Below are 21,054 nucleotides of genomic sequence, written 5' to 3'. Positions count from 1 at the left end.
ATCAACACACTGAAACTATTGTATTCAGAATATAAAATATTTTATAGCACTTTTTAATCTGTGATTGTGTGTTAAAAGTGTTCACGAGATACCAACCTTTCGCAAGCCGTCTTCTCTCCACAGATGATCCATACAGATGTGGTGTGCACGGAGGGGAGGGGCTGTGTGTGTGTGTGTGTGTGTGTGTGTGTGTGTGTGTGTGTGTGTCTGTGTGTGTGTGAGGGAGAGACGCGTGAGTGACAGAGAGAGGAAGAGAGAGCAGGGAAAGGAAATGCAGTTGAACGAATTCGCTGCGTGTTTTAAATAGCGTAAAAAAGAATAACGAAACGCAATATGTGACGGTCGGTATTGTTTTTTTAAAATCGGTGTTGAATCTGTGGCGGTCGGAATTTAATCTGTGGCGCACCGCCACAGATTCGTCTATGTGTGGGAAACACTGAGTTAGGTACCCAGGAGCTAAACCATTTAGGGCCATATAGGTAAGTACTAATATTTGCCAAAGGACTGCATATAAACCACTATACGGATCTATTCAGAATCACTAAACGCACCAAAATACAAATTAAAAATGAAACCATTTTGAATGTGTGGAAACGCAGCGATCTGAAGGCGGCTCGATGTCATCAGTGAGTAGTTCCTCTGTCAGAACAAGCGATCATGTTTGGAGCGTCTGATGCCCCTATATACATAAACATCACTGATCCTCAAAAACTTCTCCAAAACAGGCGAGCATCTGTTATAAAACACTCACTGTATACAACTACGTGAATATACTGAACTGTGTTCAAGAAGAAATCTGTTATAGGGATCAGTGCGACGAGAGCACACGTACACGGATCGTTTGCGCAGGAATAATGACAGACACATGCGTGCCAAATATATGTGATCCTGGAGCACAAAACCAGTCTTAAATCACCCGGGGATATTTGTAGCAATAGCCAACAATACATTGCATGGGTCAAAATGATCGATTTTTCTTTTATGCCAAAAATCATTAGGATATTAAGTAAAGATCATGTTCCATGAAGATATTTTGTAAAGTTCCTACCATAAATAGATCAAAACTTATTTTTTTATTAGTAATATGCATTGCTAATAACTTCATGGAGACAACTTTAAAGGTGATTTTCTCAGTATTTAGATTTTTTTTTTTTTTTGCACCCTCAGATTCCAGATTTTCAAATAGTTGCATCTCAGCCAGATATCGTCCTATCCTAACAAACCAGACATCAATCATCAAAGCTTATTTATTCAGCTTTCAGATGATGTATAAATCTCAATTTAATAAAACTATAATCGTCTTTACCTTGATTACAATCGCCATCCATCAAACCTTTATTAGTGCGACCCTGGCTTGATTTATCCAGCCGAGAGCAGTAGTTTGCGTATCATATGCTCATACAGCGGTTTTGAGCCGCCGTTTAGTCTGTATTTCACACAGCGTGATGAGAAACAGCTTGAGCTGCTCCAAAACACTGAATACGTAGAAAGGTGAAGTTATTTATTTATATTTTTTAATTATTTGACAATCATACGATTAGTGAATTTATTATATTTTAGTGTCAAGCTCACGCCTTTTCACTTATCAAGCAGTGAAATGGGAAAATAATAAAAATATATTAATTAGGGATGCATGATATGAAAAAAAATTTTTATCGATACCGATAATTAAGTCCTTCTCATGGCCGATACCGATAAATTCATATTTTTATATTATAATTTTCATATAATCTGCGGTTTGTGCACCCAGGAGAATACAAAGTCTAAGATTCACTGATTAAACTGATATTTTAGTAGCTCTGGCCTAACTATAGCAAACATCAGTCCTGACTCTTCAAATGTTTTTTATTTTGTGTGTAAGGCACCACAATACTTTGTAACAGAAATGGTTTAACAGAATTATGACAGAACTATGGTTTATCTGCAATTAACAACTCATTAACAACAAATTTATATTTATTTAGTGCACGAGGATGAGAAAGTTATATAGTGTTTAAGCAGTGTTGGGAGTAAGGCGTTACAAAAGTAATGCATTACAGTAACATTACTTTTTGCTGTAACGCAGTATTGTAAGGCATTACTAATCAATTTTCAGTAATATTTTACTCTGTACATGTTCAGTAACGCTTGCATTACTACACACGTTTAGCCCCCAATTATTATTATTATTTTTTTTTATTTAATTTAAAGTCGGGCTCCTACTTTTTTATGTCCCTAGGACTGGGCTTCGGGCCAATATTAACATCATAGTTCAGACGCGGGCTGGGCCTCGGGCCTGTTTTAGGCTTCTCCTTATCTTTATATTTTAGACATCCATCAATTATTGATGAAAAAAAATTGCGGCAGTATATCTATAGATTTTATTTTAGGCAAGTCATGATGATTTGAAAAGGCTAAATTGATCAAACATAAACTATGATCAGCCTGCCGGTCTGCCGCTGGCCGCTTGGTCGTTACTTTAAGAAAGAAAAAATTTATTTAATGAACAAAAAATGCTCCAAACATTTTTTCTAAATGATCTTAATAAAAAGTCAGAACGAAATATAAACACTTTGCCATTGGGGCAGGGCTCTAGTACATTTTGTCATTTTAGAATGTTAAGTTCTACTTCTGTAGATATTTGGTGAAAGTAACTCAAAAGTAATACAGGAGTCATGTAACGCATTACAATTCTGACACAGTAATATTGTAAGGTAAGGAATTACTTTTGAATAACAGTAACAAGTCATCTGTAATGTATTACAGTTTGGAAGTAACTTGCACAACACTGTCTTTAAGTCACGTGTTTTCAAATACATTATAAAAAAAATGCATTCACATTTGTCAGCCTCGCAAAAAATGAAAAACAAAAGTGCATGCTCAACAAAAATAAAGTGCATCCTCATACCAAGGTTAAGTCGCAACACCGGTTATCACTTTGCCACCGCAGCACCGTCTCTCACTGTCATTTAGATTTTTTTAATAGTAATACAAATCATTTAGTTCAGTTAGAGAACAGACACTACAATTAAAACTGAACGCGGCTGCTCAATGCAGCACACCGAACGAACGACAGTCGCGCATCACAGATCAGATTTCATTGATCACCTGAGGAGAGTGAGGCGAGCTGACTGACAAGAGTGAGGTGAAAAACACAAGACGATGGCAGAAGAGTTTCAAAACCAAATGTAAAAGCGCCTGTTTTAAAAATATTTTGGGATTTTGAAAAGTCTGTTGACCTGCCATTTATCTAAGGTGATATTGGAAGGTCTATTTATTTATTTATTTATTTATTTATTAAACATTTGTTTCTCATTTAGCCTATTTGGTTCCACAGTATTTGCTGATTTTATTTTATTTAAACTGATATTTTTCCCATTATTTTACATCAAGGTGAATGTGCCTCAAAACTTTCCATCTCACTAATAAACGCTCTACGTTTTATAATTATTTGTTCCTCAGTCTTTACTGATTTTCAGTTTTGTATAGGCCTACCATGCATATTTAAAATTTGTAAGTTATCTGTTATTTTATATTCGGCATATAGCATGGTGCATTTTTATTCGTTTTGTTAATAAAAGTTAGCTATATGTTCTATGTTGTATTTTGTTGTTGCTTGAATTCAAGCAATTGATTTCGAATTGCCGTTAACTTAAAAGTGAAAATAAAATACGCACGGTGCTTTTACAAGCTATTTAAGCAAAGGAAAGTGAGAAAACTCAAGCGAACTAAAAACAAACAACTGCTTGACGCCGAATTGACACTAATTTAAAAGTGAAAATAAAACGAGCACAGAGCTTACAAGCTATTTAAAACCAAAGGAAAGCGAGGAAAAGAGAGAAGACTCAAACGACGTGATACCGGTAAGGTGTTGACACACGTCGATTAACCAGTGGGAACATTTCCTCACTGTCACAACCCTACTTGATGCCTTTTTTCCTCCTTTCGGAATCCTTGCTGAACACACGAAATTGTCCTCCTCTGCCACCGAGAAAAGCTTCCAGACCGGCGAAGACATGTTCACAAATGATGACGTAATGAGCACAACACATGCTGAGAGTCACTGCAGTTTACAGCTGCAATCACTTGCACTCGGAAAGATGATGAATCTCAGATAAATCAGACTGATTGATTGATTTACCAGCAAGCATACTTTATCGGATCTAGTTATTGGATTTAATTTATTTATCGGAGCAATAAAAATGAAGTCATTTTCTCTCATATCGGTCGATAATTTATCTGTCCGATAAATATCGTGCATCCCTATTATTAATACTATAAAAAATGACTGAGTAAATGATAATGTGCAATAAATGGTATTAATGATCAAATTGATGTAAATGATTATTTCTAAATAATAGCTGAATAAATGAAGAATGGAGAAAGCTACTCTCTTGAAGCTACACAAACAGGTTGCTACTAAAAATTCAAATTAGATGCTTAGTTTGTTTGTGGCGATAGAGAATCCTAAAAAAGTATTGTTTTGTCTTTTTTGATCTGTAGGTATTTCCTCCCTTCAGACTGCTGCCCAGGAAAGTCACTCTTATAGTCGGAGCAATGATGCAGGTAAGTCATCCACTTTCTCAGATTGGTCTCATTTAATACAGCACACTTCACTTGTCTAATGCACTCAGATCTGATGTGAGTGAGCAGATCAACACACAACACAAGCGAAGCCTGCACTCTTATGCATACATCATGCATGTGTTCCCTCGTGTGCTGGCATTGTTTTGCATTATGGATGAAATAATAGTTGGACTGCCACTGGCAAACATCTCAGGTTATGACATAGATGTCTGCTTCCCAGATAACTCGAATGACAAGGATTATAATCTGGATTATAAAAGGAATATACCACACTTTACAACTGGAATGAAATTTGGGTCACACTTTAGTTTGGGGTCCACTTCTCACTATTAACTATGGCTTTTGTCTCAAACTCCTAATTTGCTGCTTATTAGTAGTTAGTAAGTTAGTTGTTTAGTTTTGGAATGGGTTGGATATAAAATATGATCATGAAGAACAAGGCTTTAAAATGGGCTTTATATGTACTAATAAACAGCCAATATGCTAGTGATATGCATGCTAATAAGCAACTAGTTAATAGTGAGAATTGTTTTCATGTGCTGTCACAATCTAACTGGGTCTGATGTCTGTGATCGGTGATCATCTTCAGAGATAGACTGACTGGATGCATTGCACCTGTTCATTTGTAGATCACGTCAGAGGGAGGACCACAGCCCCAGTCCAACATCCTCTTCTCTCTGTCCCACGAGAGCATCGCCTCTGTCAGCAGTCTGGGTCATGTCAAGGGCCTGTCGGTGGGCAACATGAGCGTGACCGGCGTCGTTCAGGCGGTCGACACAGAAACCGGCAAACTGGTGGTGGTGTCGAAGGTGATGCTCCGCAGACAGATGTGCAGAAACTAGAGATGCTCGACCGATTGACCGGCCAGGAGCCGGAATTAACCGATTCCAGCACAGGAATTCACAGAAACTTATAGATGTATACTGCGGTAGTAAACAATAAGACATTTATAATTTGATTTAGGTACACAACATTGCACGACTAAAATGTTTCAACACAATTGCAATGTGGTTTTATACAATAGTAGTTCAATATACAAGAAGTTAAAATTAAGTGACTTACATTTTAGACACAATATTGACTGTTTTTGCTCAATTTCGCTGATGAAAATATTCCAATCAAAGTCACAGCAGTGTCTCCGAACAACAAAGAGGTGTTTCGTTACTGAATGAATCCATGTTTTTGAACGAATCAAGAGAGTCAGTGATTCAGTAACCCATTCATAAAGACAGGAGTCACTTGCCTCGTTTCTGAATGAATCAGCCGTTTGAACGAATCTGTTGAATAAAGGACTAAATGACTCATTCACTCAATCAGTCGTTTGCTGCCACCTACTGGTTTGGTTTCATATTTAAAACTATCATTGCATTTTTCCCAACATTTTTTAATGGTATGTTTAAAAACTATTTAAAACATTAATCTTATAAAATTCTTTTTGCATTCAAAATCAGTGTTGGGGAAAGTTACTTTTAAAAGTAATGCATTACAATATTGCGTTATTACCTTAAAAAGTAACCAATTATATTACTTGGTTACTTTTTATGAAAAGTAATGCGTTGAGTTACTTTTGCGCTAAATATGAGCAGGGCTTGATTTGTGTTTAATATAACAAGTTCTATTTATAGCAAATGTAAAAGCCCTTTCATATCAAAAAGTGTCATGAATAAACCTCAGGCTGAAGGAAGAGTAAATTCACGTCTGTACGCAGGAGAAGGTTCAACACTCTTCAGCAATAAAAAAAAACAATGAAGCACAATTGTTAGTTTATCTAAAGTCATTTTAGCTTATTAGTCTGGTTGAACTGGATCATCAAAGGTCAGCAGCAAAGACATTGGTTTATAAAATGGGATTAGATACATTTGTGTTAATTAACATTTAATTATTGCAGGTTTGCGTCATATTCTGAGTTTGCATTTAACTGTTTTAATTAATTGAGGAATACTAAATCTGTTTTTTGCGAGAGAGATGAATTAATAGGTTGACATTTAGTCTAGAACTACAGTAACGTCATGTTCACACAGCGCACACAACGCCTCTGATTACGTAACTCGCGTTACTTGTAATGCGTTATCCCCAACACTGTTCAGAATTCTGCAGTGTAAATGCATTTATGGCACTTCAGCTTCATCAAACAGTCTGTGTAAATACAGCTGAATCGGCCGGGAAAATTGCAATTGGTGCATCTCTAGCAGAAAGCGCATTGATGTGTGTGATGAGTGAGTTAAACACCGTCTCTTACAGGATCAGGTGGATGTGGAGGTGGTCCAGCTGAAGGCTATTAGGATCCGAGCTCCCATCACCAGAATGAAGACAGGAACGCTGGTAAACACACATTATGAGTTCAGTTTTTATCTGCAGAGTATTGTGAGAAGGTTGTGATGAAGGTTTGGTGTCTGGCGGTAGATGCCGGTGTATGTGATGGGCCTGACCAGCAGCGAGACGCCGTTCTCCTTCGGGAACGCTCTTCCTGGACTGACCTTCCACTGGTCTGTGACCAAGAGAGACATTCTGGACGTTCACACGCGCCATGCAGAGGTCAGGATAACACTCTCTCCCTGTGCTCTACAGTGCTTGATTCCAGTATTTGTTGTGTTGATTTGAACTTTATCACAGTTTGGGCTGGTATCTCAGTATTTTTCTTGGAGATAGGTTTAACAACCTATTGACCACTTACTGATTTTTACAGAATGAACACAAAAAGAACATTCAAAATCATATTTACCAAACATTATTTGTAGCATACATATATTTCTGTCCATTTTATCACAAAATTCAAACACCTGGACCACAAAACCAGTCATAAGGGTCAATTTTCTGAAATTGAGATTTATGCATCATCAACTGAATAAATAATCTTTCCATTGATGTATGGTTTGTTATGATAGGACAATATTTGTCTGAGATACAACTATTAGAAAATCTGGAATCTGAGGGAGCAACAAATCATCTTTAAAGTTGTTCAAATGAAGTTCTTATCAATGCATATTACTAATCAAAAATGAAGTTTTGATATATTTACGGTAGGAAATTTACAAAATATCTTCATGGAACATGATCTTTACTTAATACCCTAATGATTTTTTTGGCATAAAAGAAAAATGAATAATTTTGACCCATACAATGTTATTGTTGGCTATTGCTATGAATATACCCCAGCGACTGAAGACTGGTTTTGTGCTCCAGGGTCACATATATGCAGTTTTGATGCTCTTTATTGTTCAAACGCTTCAGTTCAAGCGGCAGCACAGAACCCAAGTCTCTTCCACTTTAACACAAGTTATAGTGTAAAATAAACATGAATGATCATCAGAGGGTATATTGAAAATTATAATACAATATATCATGTAATCACTCAGATGTTTCAACCGCAAAAAGATGTCAGTAAAACAGCTTGTGTTGCATTTGCCTGAGGAAAGTTATCCAGTGTTCACAGTTGGTTAGTTAGCTATGAAAAACACTAGAGAGGAGCTTATTCACTGTTAATCATCTATCTGTCATGAAAAGTTTTTTTGAAAACTACACATTTCTGTGGTAAACCTTCACTCCAGTGTGTGCTGGTGTTGCGGTTCAGATAAATCAGTGTGTGTGTGTGTGATCTGTCCTGCAGGCGTCTGTACAGCTCAGCGCCGAGCACAACTTTGCCATGAGTGTGTTTGGCAGGAGTAAAGGCCGCACAGGACTGAGGGTGGTGGTGAAGGCCAGCGCTCCTCTGGCTGGACATCTGCAGGACAGTGCCCTGGAGCTCCATGATGAGATACAGATACAGGTAGACTAAATCTCCGTCTGTCATTCACAGAGCAACACTGTATTCTGTGTGACTGGCTTTCAAAAACAAACCCCATATCAAGCACGGAATGTTTTCTTTTTTCTATATACAGTCCAGCCAAAAATTATTCAGACTGCAGATATCATTGTATGAACAAAAAAATGTTCATACAGTGGACTACCAGTAAAATTAATACAAATTTGGGACCAAAAATGATTCAGACACAGAGCATGTTTTGCTGAAATGTTTTTCTTTAATTGCTAATGTGACCTTTTCACACCACAGACTGAACTAAATGAAGCATTGCTTGGTGATTGGTTGAGCTAAATTGGTTTTATCTAATTGTGTACTTAAACTTACCAGCTGACAGCTATTCAACCCAATTCATTACATACCTTTCTATCAAAGTTATCTGACTTTATCAAGATCAATTTGTTCTGACACAGTTTAACTCTGAGTTCTTGTCATATTTTATTACCATTTTCTAAACTATAGCGAATAAACTATGAAAATGTGAGAAATGCTGAAAGTGTCTGAATAGATTTGACTGTTATTTTGACTGTAAATCATCATAGCCATTGCAAAACTGTATTTTGAAGAACATTTGTTGCCATTTACTGAATTTCAGGTTTATGAGAAACTGCAGCTGTTGAACCCAGAAGTTCAAGCCGAGGAGATCCTGATGTCCCCAAACTCCCTGCTCAAACTCCAAACCAACAGGTGCCTCAGCAGAAACCCTTCAGGTCCACACACACACACACACAGTTACAGTTAGACTGAACCCCGTCAGATATCCATGCTGTGCTGCCCTACAAATACACACAAACTAGTGCGACAGAAATGCAGTACAGACCACATATTACATGTTTAATTAAAAGTGTCTCCACTTCAAATTCAGAAGGTACTTGCAGTTAAATATTGTGTTTGTGTTTTTAAAGGAACACATTTTGACTAAACTAACATAAATATGTATGTGGAATTAATATTTAAGCAATGTCACGCCTGTATCGTGCTGTTGTAAATCATTATATCTGATATTCAGAGTATGATATTGCTTTTAAGTGAAATGATAGAAGGGTTGTGTACTTAATTCTAATTTAACTGCTATAAATTAAATGTTAAAATTGAGTAGATAACTTAGAATTAAGTGCTCCAGAGATCCAAATTAATATTGAGTAACAGATCAAAATTGGATCTTAAACAAGTTCCAGATCTTCAGATCGTTGTGTTGAGCAGTGCTCATTATAGCTGTATGATGTGTGTTCTGTCCTGTAGAGATGGCCTGGGCTCCCTGTCCTACCGGGTGCTGGACTGTCCGGACAGAGCTGCTCTCGTTCAGGTGGATGATAAAGGTCACCTGACGTCTGGATCTCTGACAGGAACAGCATCGCTACAGATCAGCTCGCAGGAAACATTCGGCGTCAATCAAACCATCATTGTCGCTGTGAAGGTATTTATTTGAATTGCAGATTAGTAATAATGCATAAATTCATATTATAATATTACAGTTTAATCTACAATTAAGATGAAAAAAAACAATTAGCTCATATATGGAAGAAAAATAATGACAAATGTCTTTGAAACAAAAGCATGTTGAATTGCACTAATTGAAAAAATAATGCATTGTATTAACAGTGTCTGCATTTCAATGCCTTGTATTTTCAGGGCTTGGATGTTTAGGGGCTGAAATTGAACATATGTGTTTATTTAAGATATGTATATTTAAATTCAAAACAATTCACACATTTTCGTAATTAAAAATTCATTAATTCATATTCACCTTCCAGAATTCACTTCTGAAATCTGTTTAAAAATACGATGTATAATATTCAACAGGTAATTTTCGGTCCATTTTATTTCACTTTACAAATTCACAATTTTTAAAAAATGCAAGCCCTGAAAATACAATGCATTATTTTTTCAGTTAGTGCAATTCAACGTGCTTTTTTGCTTCAGAGACATGTCATTATTTTCTTCCGTACTCATAGTCCATTGCTCATAGCTTGTCAGTGAAATATATGGCAATCTGTATGTTTTTATTAGTGCTGTCAAACGATTAATCACATCCAAAATAAGTTTTTGTTTGCATAATATTTGTGTGTATACATTGTATATTTATTATGTATATATAAATACAAATATATGCATGTATATATTTAAGATAAATGTTATGTTTGTTAAATATTTTTATATAAAATATAAGAATATAAATATATACATGTAAATATTTTAAAAATATTTACTGTATGTGTGTATTGATATATACATAATAAATAAACCGTGCACTTACATATATTATGTAAACAAAAACGAATATCTTGGATGCGATTAATCGTTTGACAGCACTAGTTTATTTATTTAGAGTCATGCAGTGGGATAGTAACTTCAGGGTGATGCCTACAGTACATATTGGTGAATTTAGCGATTTAATGACTGTACATTATCCCTTACTTATCTGTATAATGTTTTGCCATTCACAATAGCTGTTAACTGTGAATGAATGATTCAGTAGTTGGCATTCAGTGTCAGCAGTCAAGCATGTAAGCTACTGGTGTGACACGGAGCTGGTGTTTGTTGCCAGGTGGTGACCGTCTCGTACCTGCGTCTGAGCACTAGTCCAGTCGTGTACACATCTAACAGAGAGACGGTGTCTGCCATCCCGCTGGGAGCCGTTCTGACCTTCACCGTTCACTTCCACGACAGCACAGGAGAAACCTTACACAGCCACAACTCAGTGCTCCGCTTCTCCACCAACAGGTAACAGAATCACAGCCATCTACAGCAGATCTACATGACCGCTGTGCCTTTGAATGCAACACTTACACCGTTCCTTCACTGCAAACCAGCATCAAGACACAACTACACCACTCCTATCATCAACAAAACTTCCAGAGGCCTCCACTTGTTTGTTTAATATAATATTGAAGATAACCATTATCAAACATGGACTAAACATTTCACGTCAAAATTCAACAGCAGCTAGGGTTGAAATAATGCATTTGAAGTTGTTGTTGGTTCTTTAACATATATATATATATATATATATATATATATATATATATATATATATATATATATATATATATATATATATATATATATATATATATATATATAATGGATAAACTTGTGCCTCAGTTGGACTAATCTAAGTCTGATAAAACTTCCCTGTGTTATGGACATCGCCAGAAGTTAGTAATTATTGGTAGGTTAATTAAGTTTATTGGTAATGATAAATTGACTAATCAGAAAGTAATAAATTGATTCAATGTAAAAATCAAAATTTGATCAGCCCTAACAGCAACAAACATTAGTTTATTTAGAATTTCCTTCTGAAACTCCACTTTAGAGACAAAAAAAGCACAAGTAATGATGTACATAATGTATTTTGCTATGTTTTATTTCCCTTGTGAAGGAGACTCTGTAACTCGAAATATAATGTTTTTCAAAGTCCTTTCTAAATCTTTCATATACTAGCTTCCATATCAGCTGTATTTTTAATATGATGTAAACATTTTCACTTTTCTTCCATGGTTTTGTCCCATTTATTGCAATAACATTATCTTAATTTAATAACACAAAATCAAACCCCATTCCTCCTCATCTGAAGTGTCAAATATGGTTGCAAATCAAAAACAAATAAATGTTGCTGTTGCTGTATTTATTTATTTTTTTTACAAATATTCAGGCGTTAGAAACAATATGTTAAAAGTGGTAATTGCAGATAAAAGTCAGAGATAATCCGTGCATATGCTTTTTTTTTTTTACTTGGATCAGTGTGTATTAATGATCTGTCTCATGTGCAGGGATGATTTGGTGCAGGTCGGTAAGGGTTCGAGTAACGGCACGCTGATGGTGCGGACGGTGAATGTGGGTCTGACTCTGCTGGGGGTTTGGGACTCGGAGCAGACCGGACTCGCAGATTTCCTCGCAATACCGGTCCAACATGCCATTCATCCGGCTAAAGCCCAGCGGCTGATCGTGGGAGACGTTGTGTGTTTTTCTGCACAGTTTGTTAATCAAGAGGGTAAGAGAAAACACGGACACATACAAATATTGATAGCATTTACAGACGCGTGGCTTTCTGTGAGTATTCAAGTCATTGTTCATGTGCAGGTGCACCAGGTGTGTGGAGCTCATCGTCCAGCGCTCTGCTGGAGATCGATCCCAGGACTGGAGCTGCAGTAGCCAGAGACAAGGGCACAGTCACGGTGTACTATGAGATACCCGGTCAACTCCACACTTACAGAGAGGTGAAGCTAATCACATGAAATATGAGTTTAAAATGAAAAAATCGTGAAGGTTCTTTGGTCCAACAGTGTGATGCCTGTTAAACTGCATGTAAAGATTATTGGGATTGTGCTGTAATGCTGTATTTTGTTTAGGTTCTTATTGAAGGTGCTTCTCGGACGTCTGTCGTGATTCCCGCAGTGAAGAAGGACAGAGACTCTAAAGTTTTGATGTCAACCAGGGACACGGGAAGCAACCTCATCGGTACAAAACACTGCTGGAATTGCATTAGAGAGAGACTGAATCATGCTTGACATATAACACAACTGTTCAGTGTTTTTAACCATTACATTGAAATCCAGGAAAAATAAACAGAATTTGGTCAAAATTAAACTGATTTCGAAGGGCCCCACTAGCAACACTAACGTCATGGGTTTGATTCCTAAGAATCACGAATGCAAAAGATTTTTCTTTTAAATTAGCATTTTCAGGGTTCTTAAAGTCTTACATTTAGTTGTATCAAATTTAAGGTCGTAAAATGTCTTAAATTGTACAAGAAAGTACAATTTTGAAATTATGATTTGAAGAGGTCTTAAATTTGGGGATTGAAAGACCAGAATTGTGATATGGCTTATGTGAAGATTAAACTTAAAAAGGTTATGATTTCATATAGGGCTGCACGATTAATCGAAGGCTATTGTTACATGCACTAAAGCCGGTTCTGTGATCAGTAGTAAATCTCCCATCACCTGCTTTCAGATGGAGCAGCATTTACTACGCAGTGTCGTAGTTCACTGACAAGCTACGCAAAAAAAATGACGATATAATCGTACGATTAGGAAATAATAACAATATAATTGTGCAATTATGAAATCGTTTGCAATAATGTTTAATATTTATATATAATAACATGATTTTACTCCAAACTCACTTCATAACATCAGTCGAGTGTTGAAATAAATCCTTCTGTGAGATGATGTGGCTTCTTACACAGAATAAGGCACGCAACATATTTCATAGCATTCTAAGCAGTGATAAAGGCTATGTCGATTAGCATTGCATTATAGATATACTTTTATAATGAAAAATATAATAATAAGAACTCAGATAAAAAATGAAAGCAGTTAAATCTTCTGTTTATTCATCTGCAGCGATTGGCATTTCCTGGGTTTCTTCTGCGAGGTGTATTTGGAGTTTCCTTGCTAGAGCGCCCTCTGGCCTTCGGAGGAAGATTTACTACTGATCACAGAACCATGCTTCACTGAAAGATGCGCATGACAATCGCAACTTCTGTCTAATCGCGATTTTGATTTCACTTCGATTTATCGTGCAGCCCTTATTTCATTAAATAAATATGAGAGTCCTGTGTTGCCATGGAAACAAATATATTTCTGCCGTTCCGAAGGCGCCACCTACTGGCAGGGAATGAATGTGCATTTTATATAAGCCTGTTGTTTTTGTTCAGACCAATGCAAAAATCAACCCATATTTTTATGTTGCAAACACGCAGAGCTGGTGGATCGATAAGAAGATAATGCATTATAAATATCTAAACAGTCAAATGTATATACATGTAATGTAATTAATATAATTTATTGATAATTGTTTAAATCTAATACTTTTCAGCATACTTTTTCTTTCAACTGGTTGAAAGGCTGAAATGTTAAGTGTATTATTTTATAAAACTTTTTGTTTTTGTGAAAACTTTTATCTAGACTGTAAATCGTGCATTTTACAGTTTACTATAGACATTGCCCTACCCTGCTCATGTGGTATTAATTTTATTAGGTCTTAAATGTCATAAGTCCGGTTTCACAGACAGGTCTTAGACTAAGCCAGGATTCGGCCATAGTTCAATTAGGATATTGAAGTCATTTTTATTAACATGCCTTAGAAAAAACATTACTGGTGTCCATCTTGAGACAAAACAAAGGCACTGATATATTTTAAGATCAGTCAGTGCAAGTTTATTTCAGTTGAAACAGCTCAATGTAAATTGAGCAAATGTAAAAGTCTCATAAACAGGTGCTGTGGTCCATTTATTTAAATCGTAGTGCTTTTCTGAACAGCATCCTAACACATGTTTCCTCTGTCCACAGGAAGCTGCTCGTCGTTTCAGTCTGACAGCATCGCTCTGCTCCACCCAGAGTCCTCCGTCAGCTGTCAGCTGCGCTTCACCAGCAGCGCCGTGGATTTCTCCGCTCATGATGTCTACCACACTCACACGGCATTCGACGCCAGCACAGGTCTCTCACATGAACCTTGGACTTCAGCCTGACTTCACACTGACAGGTGTAACCCCTTGATCTGTGTCTCCTCTGACCGTCAGGTTTCTACAGCTGCGTGTTGAGCTTTAAGCCCATGAGCGACCAGCAGGTGAAGGTGTTGAGCCTGTCTATGACGGACGTGGAGGTGAGGGCCGGCGTGCAGGGATCGGTCTTCAGCGGAGAGCAGATCAGCGCCCGGCTGCCTGTCAGTCCAGGGATCTACGCCGATCAGACAGACATCATCCTGAGCAATCAGCACACGTCTGCGGAGCTGACCATCTACGGGCCGGCAGGCGCTCTTCAGCAGCTAGACGTAACGTTTGCATCCTTGTCTCTTTGTCTGTAAAGTGAAATGTTTTTGTTGAAATTAGGGCTGGGTGATAAATCGATAATTATCGCAATATAATTTTTCTCGATAAAACGATATGAAGAGTTTGATATAATTTAGGGATGCGCCGATACTGAGCTCCTGTACTCGTTAAAATGCCCCGATACCACACAGCATGTGATAAGTGCTGTATTCAGACAAAGAAACACCAACAACAGACAGCAGAATGGAGTTATTAGAGATTAAGGATGTCTACAAAGTATATGTATGCAATGAATATAATGTTAAACATTCTGTATTAACGCCTGTAGAGCTGATGTGCGCGAAAAGCAGGCTGAGTGGATTGAGCGCGTGGCGGCGCAGATGCGCGAGCTTGTCGAGTTAATATCCATTTCGCATAGACATCACTGGAAAGTTTGTAGTTCGGTCAGGTATGTCAAAAACAAGTAACACAATGCACAAGTTACTTAACTGTAGGGAGGGAGGGAGAGTATTTGATGTTCGTTCACTTAGCACACACATTATTTGGATTACAATTTACTTATCGATATAAAACAACATTTATTGGGGCATTTGCCATAAACAACATTTATTTTCAACCTTAAGCATACACGACTTTCTGGCGAAAGTGAAACTAATAGCCTGTGTGAAATGCTCTTGGCTGTACTTGTCGCTCTCATTCTGCACCGATACAAATACATGCGTGCGTTGAGCGTGTTTTGCTTGCTTCATGAGTGTTTCTGCATTTGGAATATAAAGCACATTTCAGATGAAAAAACACTACGTATTTTTCTGAAAGATTTATAACAAGTGGTTCCCTGCATTATTACAGCAAAACGTGTGATTACAGCACTGAGCCGCTCTAATGTTATTAAATTAAAGATGATGTACCAGAGAGCAAAAAAATGAGTGAAAGTAACTAAAACTTGTAAAATACATTTTAATAGGCATAATTAACTGTGAAAATAACTGAAGGATATATCTATTTGGTAAATGAAGTTAACCAACTAACATTATACATATTCTTTTGGTTTCTGTACCTAATGTTTAAAAACATTTACGAATACAGTGAAAATATCGGTATCGGTACTCTGTATCGGCAAGTACCAAAAATAAAAGTATTGGTATCGGCACATCCTTAATATAATTTTTATGCGCCAAAAGTGGAAGGAAACAGCGCGACTCATTTGAAGCGTGCCATGTTGACCGTTTATCCGCTCGGATCAGAGTTCAAACAGCGGCGCAGAGCGAGCAGATGTGTTTATTCACTAAGCAGCGCTGTGAGATTCAGTGTGACGCGCTTGAGTTCAGCCAAGAACACAAATGACTCGGTGATTTAAACTAGTTTACAGCAGATGAACAGGAGAAACACTGTGTGCAATGATGATCAGAAGGCTTTTCAGTCTACAAATCGCCATCATTTACCATGGTTTACTGTAGTAACACTAACCGTTGGTATTGTGGCAGAAATGTGGGATATATTCATATTTAATTTTTTTTATAGGAGTAATTGAACATAATTATAGAATGTATTTGTGATTAAGCTATTGCATGTGTGCATTTATACTGAATGTTTTTAGACTAACGTTACTGTTTTTCATACAAATACCTAAAAACAATATAGTTATATTTTTACCATGGTACTGAGGTGCTATATGTGTGGTTTTAACTGTTCATCATGATTTAAATTTATGCTAATATGGGAGAACAATGATTAATAATAAAAAAAAAAAAACTTTATTTAGAATAAAATAATTAGATTTCGCCATATAAAAATGAGGTTGCTACAATTTTTACAGATGCTACTGATTTTGATAATGAACAAAACGTTACATCTGCATCCTAACTCAAGCTACTACTACTATGTGCATTTCTAAGAGACAAAGTAATTATTATTATTAGGGACGATGCCATTGCTGATGGCTGATAGACATTGCGATGTTGAGCAGACATCGTGACCCCCCCCATTCCCCCTGCATCCCAATACAGTGTTCGGAAAGAAAATGACGTGTAGCCTATACAGAACCCCTAAAGGGAATAAATACGAGATGGTAGGAAAATACATATGTCAATACATTCTCTCGCAGTTATATCATTAGGTAATTATACTGTATATAAATTGCGGGCATCAGAGAGTATTATACCTGGCATTGAAACTGCTTTTGAATGCATGATCATTTTTACTTTCACTTTCGAGATTCGCGATCGCACCTAATCTGTTTATACTGTGGAGCGGCAGCACTTACCACACATTTTACAAGATTAGATGTTTGTCAGTGGTGCTCAGGATCTGTAAATCATTGGCCATCATCCTCAGGCATCTCTCCTTACTCTGTTTCTGTGGTAAGTGAAATTTTAAGTACCGTAATGTAACAGGCAACCGTTAGCAGTCGGTATTTGTTTTCCATGCCTTTCTGAATACGATTCACGCTTCAGGCTAAACCACCCCCCGTAGTCATCGTTAATCGTGATGTTTCACTGTAGACATCGTCCAACCCTAATTATTATTGATTATCTGCAGAAACTAAGAAATACATTTTTCTATTAAGATATTTATTTTGGTTTCTATAACTCACTTTAGAAGAACAATCTGGCTTTAAACTTAAAAAGAAATTAAGATTTGACGTGTCGTGATAATTATCGATATCAACTGATATGAAAAATATAATAATTAGCCCTTTTAGACACACTATTCATTTACTAACTGCTTGTTTTCTTTTCTTTTTTTAAACTAACACTAGCTTATTTATTCTTTTTGTATTCTATGCATTTTCTTTTTATTTATTATACAATTAACAAAAAGCAAAAGAGGCCTCTAACACTATAGCTTGCTTTATTCTTTTTCTATTCTATCCGTTTTCTTTTATTTATTATATAAAAACTTACTATGTGTACTGTGTTAAGCTAAATGAGACTTGTTTTAGCACTTGCATATCATTGCTCTTTTGTTGGTTTTGATTGCTTCCATTGTCTTCATTTGTAAGATGCTTTGGATAAAAGCGTCTGTTAAATGACTAAATGTATGAAAAAAAATTATGGTGGTGCTCCATTTTTTGGCCATATCGCCCAGCCCTAGTTGAAGTAAGTGTTATTGTGGTCAGCAGCTGTGTGACTGGCTCTCTCGTGTTCAGGTGAAGAGCAGTTCTCCTGCGGTTGTGATCGAGGAGAAGGAGGTTTCTCTCAGCGTTCCCAGCTTCATCAGGTACGCGGTCAGAGTGGTGAGGATGCAGGGGTCTCTGACGGCGTCTGTGTCTGTGAGCAGCGCGTCCAGTGCTCAGGTGCTGCACATCCCGGTGTCTGTCATGCATCTCTCAGCCGGCAGCACTTCTGTGCAAGGTTTGTTCCTCAGCATCTGTCTGACCTCATAGTGAGAAGGATCCTTCGGAAGGATTCCAGCATCAGGAACAAGTGGGATGGTTTTTAATGGCGTCCTGATTATGATGGAAGATTATATGTTCTTTGGAGCATTTTAATGCAGATTGTGTTTTCGTGACATGGATTTTTTTATTATTTTAATATGCTCCTTGAGCTTTACTTATAATGTGCAAATAGCCGCTGCCTAAAAAAATCCATGTCATGAGCCCTTTAATGTTTGTCTTATACTGACCCATGATGCTTCACTTTTCTCGTAGCACATATAGTAGATGGAGTGGACGGGCCCAATATTCTTCAACAGTTCATTGACTCCTATCAAGTGATGTTCTTCACTTTATTCTCGCTCTTGGCTGCCACCGCTGTCATCATCATCGGTAAATGCTTCCACATCCTGCCTAACATGTTTCAGTATCATGAATGATGGGTTTTCAGACAGTGATTGTTCCTGTTTCAATATCATCGTATTTTGCTGTTTCTGTAGTGTGCCATGCGCTGTTTTCCCCGAGAGATCCTGTCCATCATCCTGCATTCATCCAGAAGACTCCGCCTCCTGCAGGTACATGCATCTGGAAAATACTCATGCAGGAACATAACCAAACATAATCTGAATCACTGAAACAACTCAACTGAACATTAACTTTTATTTTTGATATGCGAAATGTGTATACAGTTCTTTATGCAATAAAAAAAAAACACATTTAAGCTTTGTCAACTTTAGATTTTTTACAGTGTAGTGGATCTTCTGTGGACTTTGAATTGAGCACTCATGTGTAAATGCTGCTGTTTCTGCAGGTGTAGCGAAGCTGACTGAAAGCCCCTTCAACAGCAGCATGTCTCCAAACACGAAGGCAAGCCCCAGATTACACTTGTATTCACCAAACTATAACTCCAGATAAACCGTCTCCGCTTGAAGACAGAAGAAAGTGCCTTCCCACTGAATGCAGGAGTATAAGAAGCGTGCTGGAAAATACTTGTGAGAGTATTGCTTGCATGCTTAAAACGATAGCTTTTTCATTTGAATCCTCGTGTGATGAAATGCTGCATATCTGACTGAATATGGCAGGGCTGCATATTGTTTTGTCTGCTTTTTGTTTGATTATTTAAACGTTTGATGTGTGAACTCATTTATTATAATTATTTACAGTTTTTTTTTTCCCCAATATAGCTTGAGACATTGTAATTTTTATTGAATTGCGACGGTAAATTCAAATTTCTGAAGCTCAGGACAGTTTTTGAGATGTAATGTGAAACGGCTCTGTTGATTTGTGAATAGTGCAACCACTGATTCCGTCCAAAGTGCTCTACATGTGTTTGTTGTGCAGGAACTAACGGCCAGTCGTTTTGTTTTAGTTTAGGAACAATATGAATTGATTTTAATGAGATATTGAACTCTTCTAAGTGCAGCTTCTTTCAGTTATTAATGTGAATGTTAAATCTGTTTAAGGGCTTAATTCAGTTGCTTTAGATATAAAGGGCTTCTGAAAGGACTGACTGGTACTCTGACATGATTGTTTGCTGTTCAGATGAAGCCTCAGTCCCACTATAGATACATTACGCTGATACATCCGGAACTGTGTGTTGATTTAAGTATATGTGACTATTTTTGACCGAAAAAGCACCTCAGCCTTGTGAGCCTGTTTAAGTGAAACCGAGTGAAGGCTTTTCTAGTAACTGCCTTTGTAAGCAAGAGCCATAATGTGACTCAGAGCTGCTGCACTGAATAAAACCAGGAATTGTGAATCTGTCATAACCTTTGACTTGATGATGTAACCACTTCTGAGTCTGTCAATGTATGTGTGCTCTTCTGTCATTCATAACTTTCTCAAAAGTTCACCGCTCGTTGCTTTATTTACGCTGAGCTTTGTGCAGCATGTTTGTGATCTATAAACATTAAATACACTCTTGTTAAGTATCACCTGTTCACAGTGGTTTTTACATATTTGCCATTTGAATAAAAAACACGAATGTGGAATTAATTTGACCTTTGATTGAGTTTGATTAGGGGTTAGCCTTTTAGAGGAAATCACTTTTAAAAAATCAGTTGTGAGAATGTAATATGTGAATTTCAAAAGCGCTGGTGTTTAATGAACGGAAGGCTGAATTCAGAATAGTATATTAGCATGCTACTGCAATATCCTTAGATGGCAAATATACTGTGTAATTATTAGGCAAGTGCATATTCTGATCATATGGGTTTTTTCCAAACACATTTCAAGTTCCAAACTACATACATCTTAATAATCAGGGAGAATAATCATTTTAAGGTGATGTGTAATTGCTGATGCGTGATGGTGTGGTTGAAATTGTCAAACTCTTTCAATTCAGACTCTAACAATTCACCAGCATTTAGAAAGGTCATGGTCTTTATGCATGACGATCTATCTATCGCAGCCAAGTATTTCAGTGTTTGGCTCGCCAGAAAGCTCTCCAGAGGTGACAGAACGATGGCCTGCCCCCCTTGAATTAAACTTAATTGACTACAGTGACTGCATCAACTAGTTGATCGAGAACTGATCAAGACA

At 37.0% G+C, this 21,054-nt stretch overlaps 1 protein-coding gene across 1 annotated transcript in view; it reads left to right on the top strand.

Moving 5' to 3' along the window:
* The window catches only part of LOC306859436 (nuclear pore membrane glycoprotein 210-like), a 50,633-nt gene extending 30,122 nt beyond the window's left edge, over nucleotides 1-20,511 (top strand). Inside the window, exons 24-40 of the mRNA XM_079400454.1 lie at nucleotides 4,483-4,545; nucleotides 5,196-5,375; nucleotides 6,808-6,888; nucleotides 6,970-7,101; nucleotides 8,174-8,332; nucleotides 8,961-9,052; nucleotides 9,608-9,782; nucleotides 10,914-11,089; nucleotides 12,139-12,359; nucleotides 12,449-12,585; nucleotides 12,718-12,826; nucleotides 14,662-14,808; nucleotides 14,892-15,142; nucleotides 18,289-18,493; nucleotides 18,790-18,906; nucleotides 19,014-19,088; nucleotides 19,325-20,511. Of these exons, the coding sequence (XP_079256580.1) occupies nucleotides 4,483-4,545; nucleotides 5,196-5,375; nucleotides 6,808-6,888; nucleotides 6,970-7,101; nucleotides 8,174-8,332; nucleotides 8,961-9,052; nucleotides 9,608-9,782; nucleotides 10,914-11,089; nucleotides 12,139-12,359; nucleotides 12,449-12,585; nucleotides 12,718-12,826; nucleotides 14,662-14,808; nucleotides 14,892-15,142; nucleotides 18,289-18,493; nucleotides 18,790-18,906; nucleotides 19,014-19,088; nucleotides 19,325-19,428 (2,424 nt within the window). The 3' untranslated portion in view covers nucleotides 19,429-20,511. The remainder of the gene's footprint in view (nucleotides 1-4,482; nucleotides 4,546-5,195; nucleotides 5,376-6,807; nucleotides 6,889-6,969; nucleotides 7,102-8,173; nucleotides 8,333-8,960; nucleotides 9,053-9,607; nucleotides 9,783-10,913; nucleotides 11,090-12,138; nucleotides 12,360-12,448; nucleotides 12,586-12,717; nucleotides 12,827-14,661; nucleotides 14,809-14,891; nucleotides 15,143-18,288; nucleotides 18,494-18,789; nucleotides 18,907-19,013; nucleotides 19,089-19,324) is intronic.
* Nucleotides 20,512-21,054: the final 543 nt, after the last annotated feature.

Source organism: Barbus barbus (genome assembly GCF_936440315.1).
Source record: "Barbus barbus genome assembly, chromosome: 40".
Lineage (NCBI taxonomy): Eukaryota > Metazoa > Chordata > Actinopteri > Cypriniformes > Cyprinidae > Barbus > Barbus barbus.
This window is presented reverse-complemented; position numbering and strand designations above follow the sequence as displayed.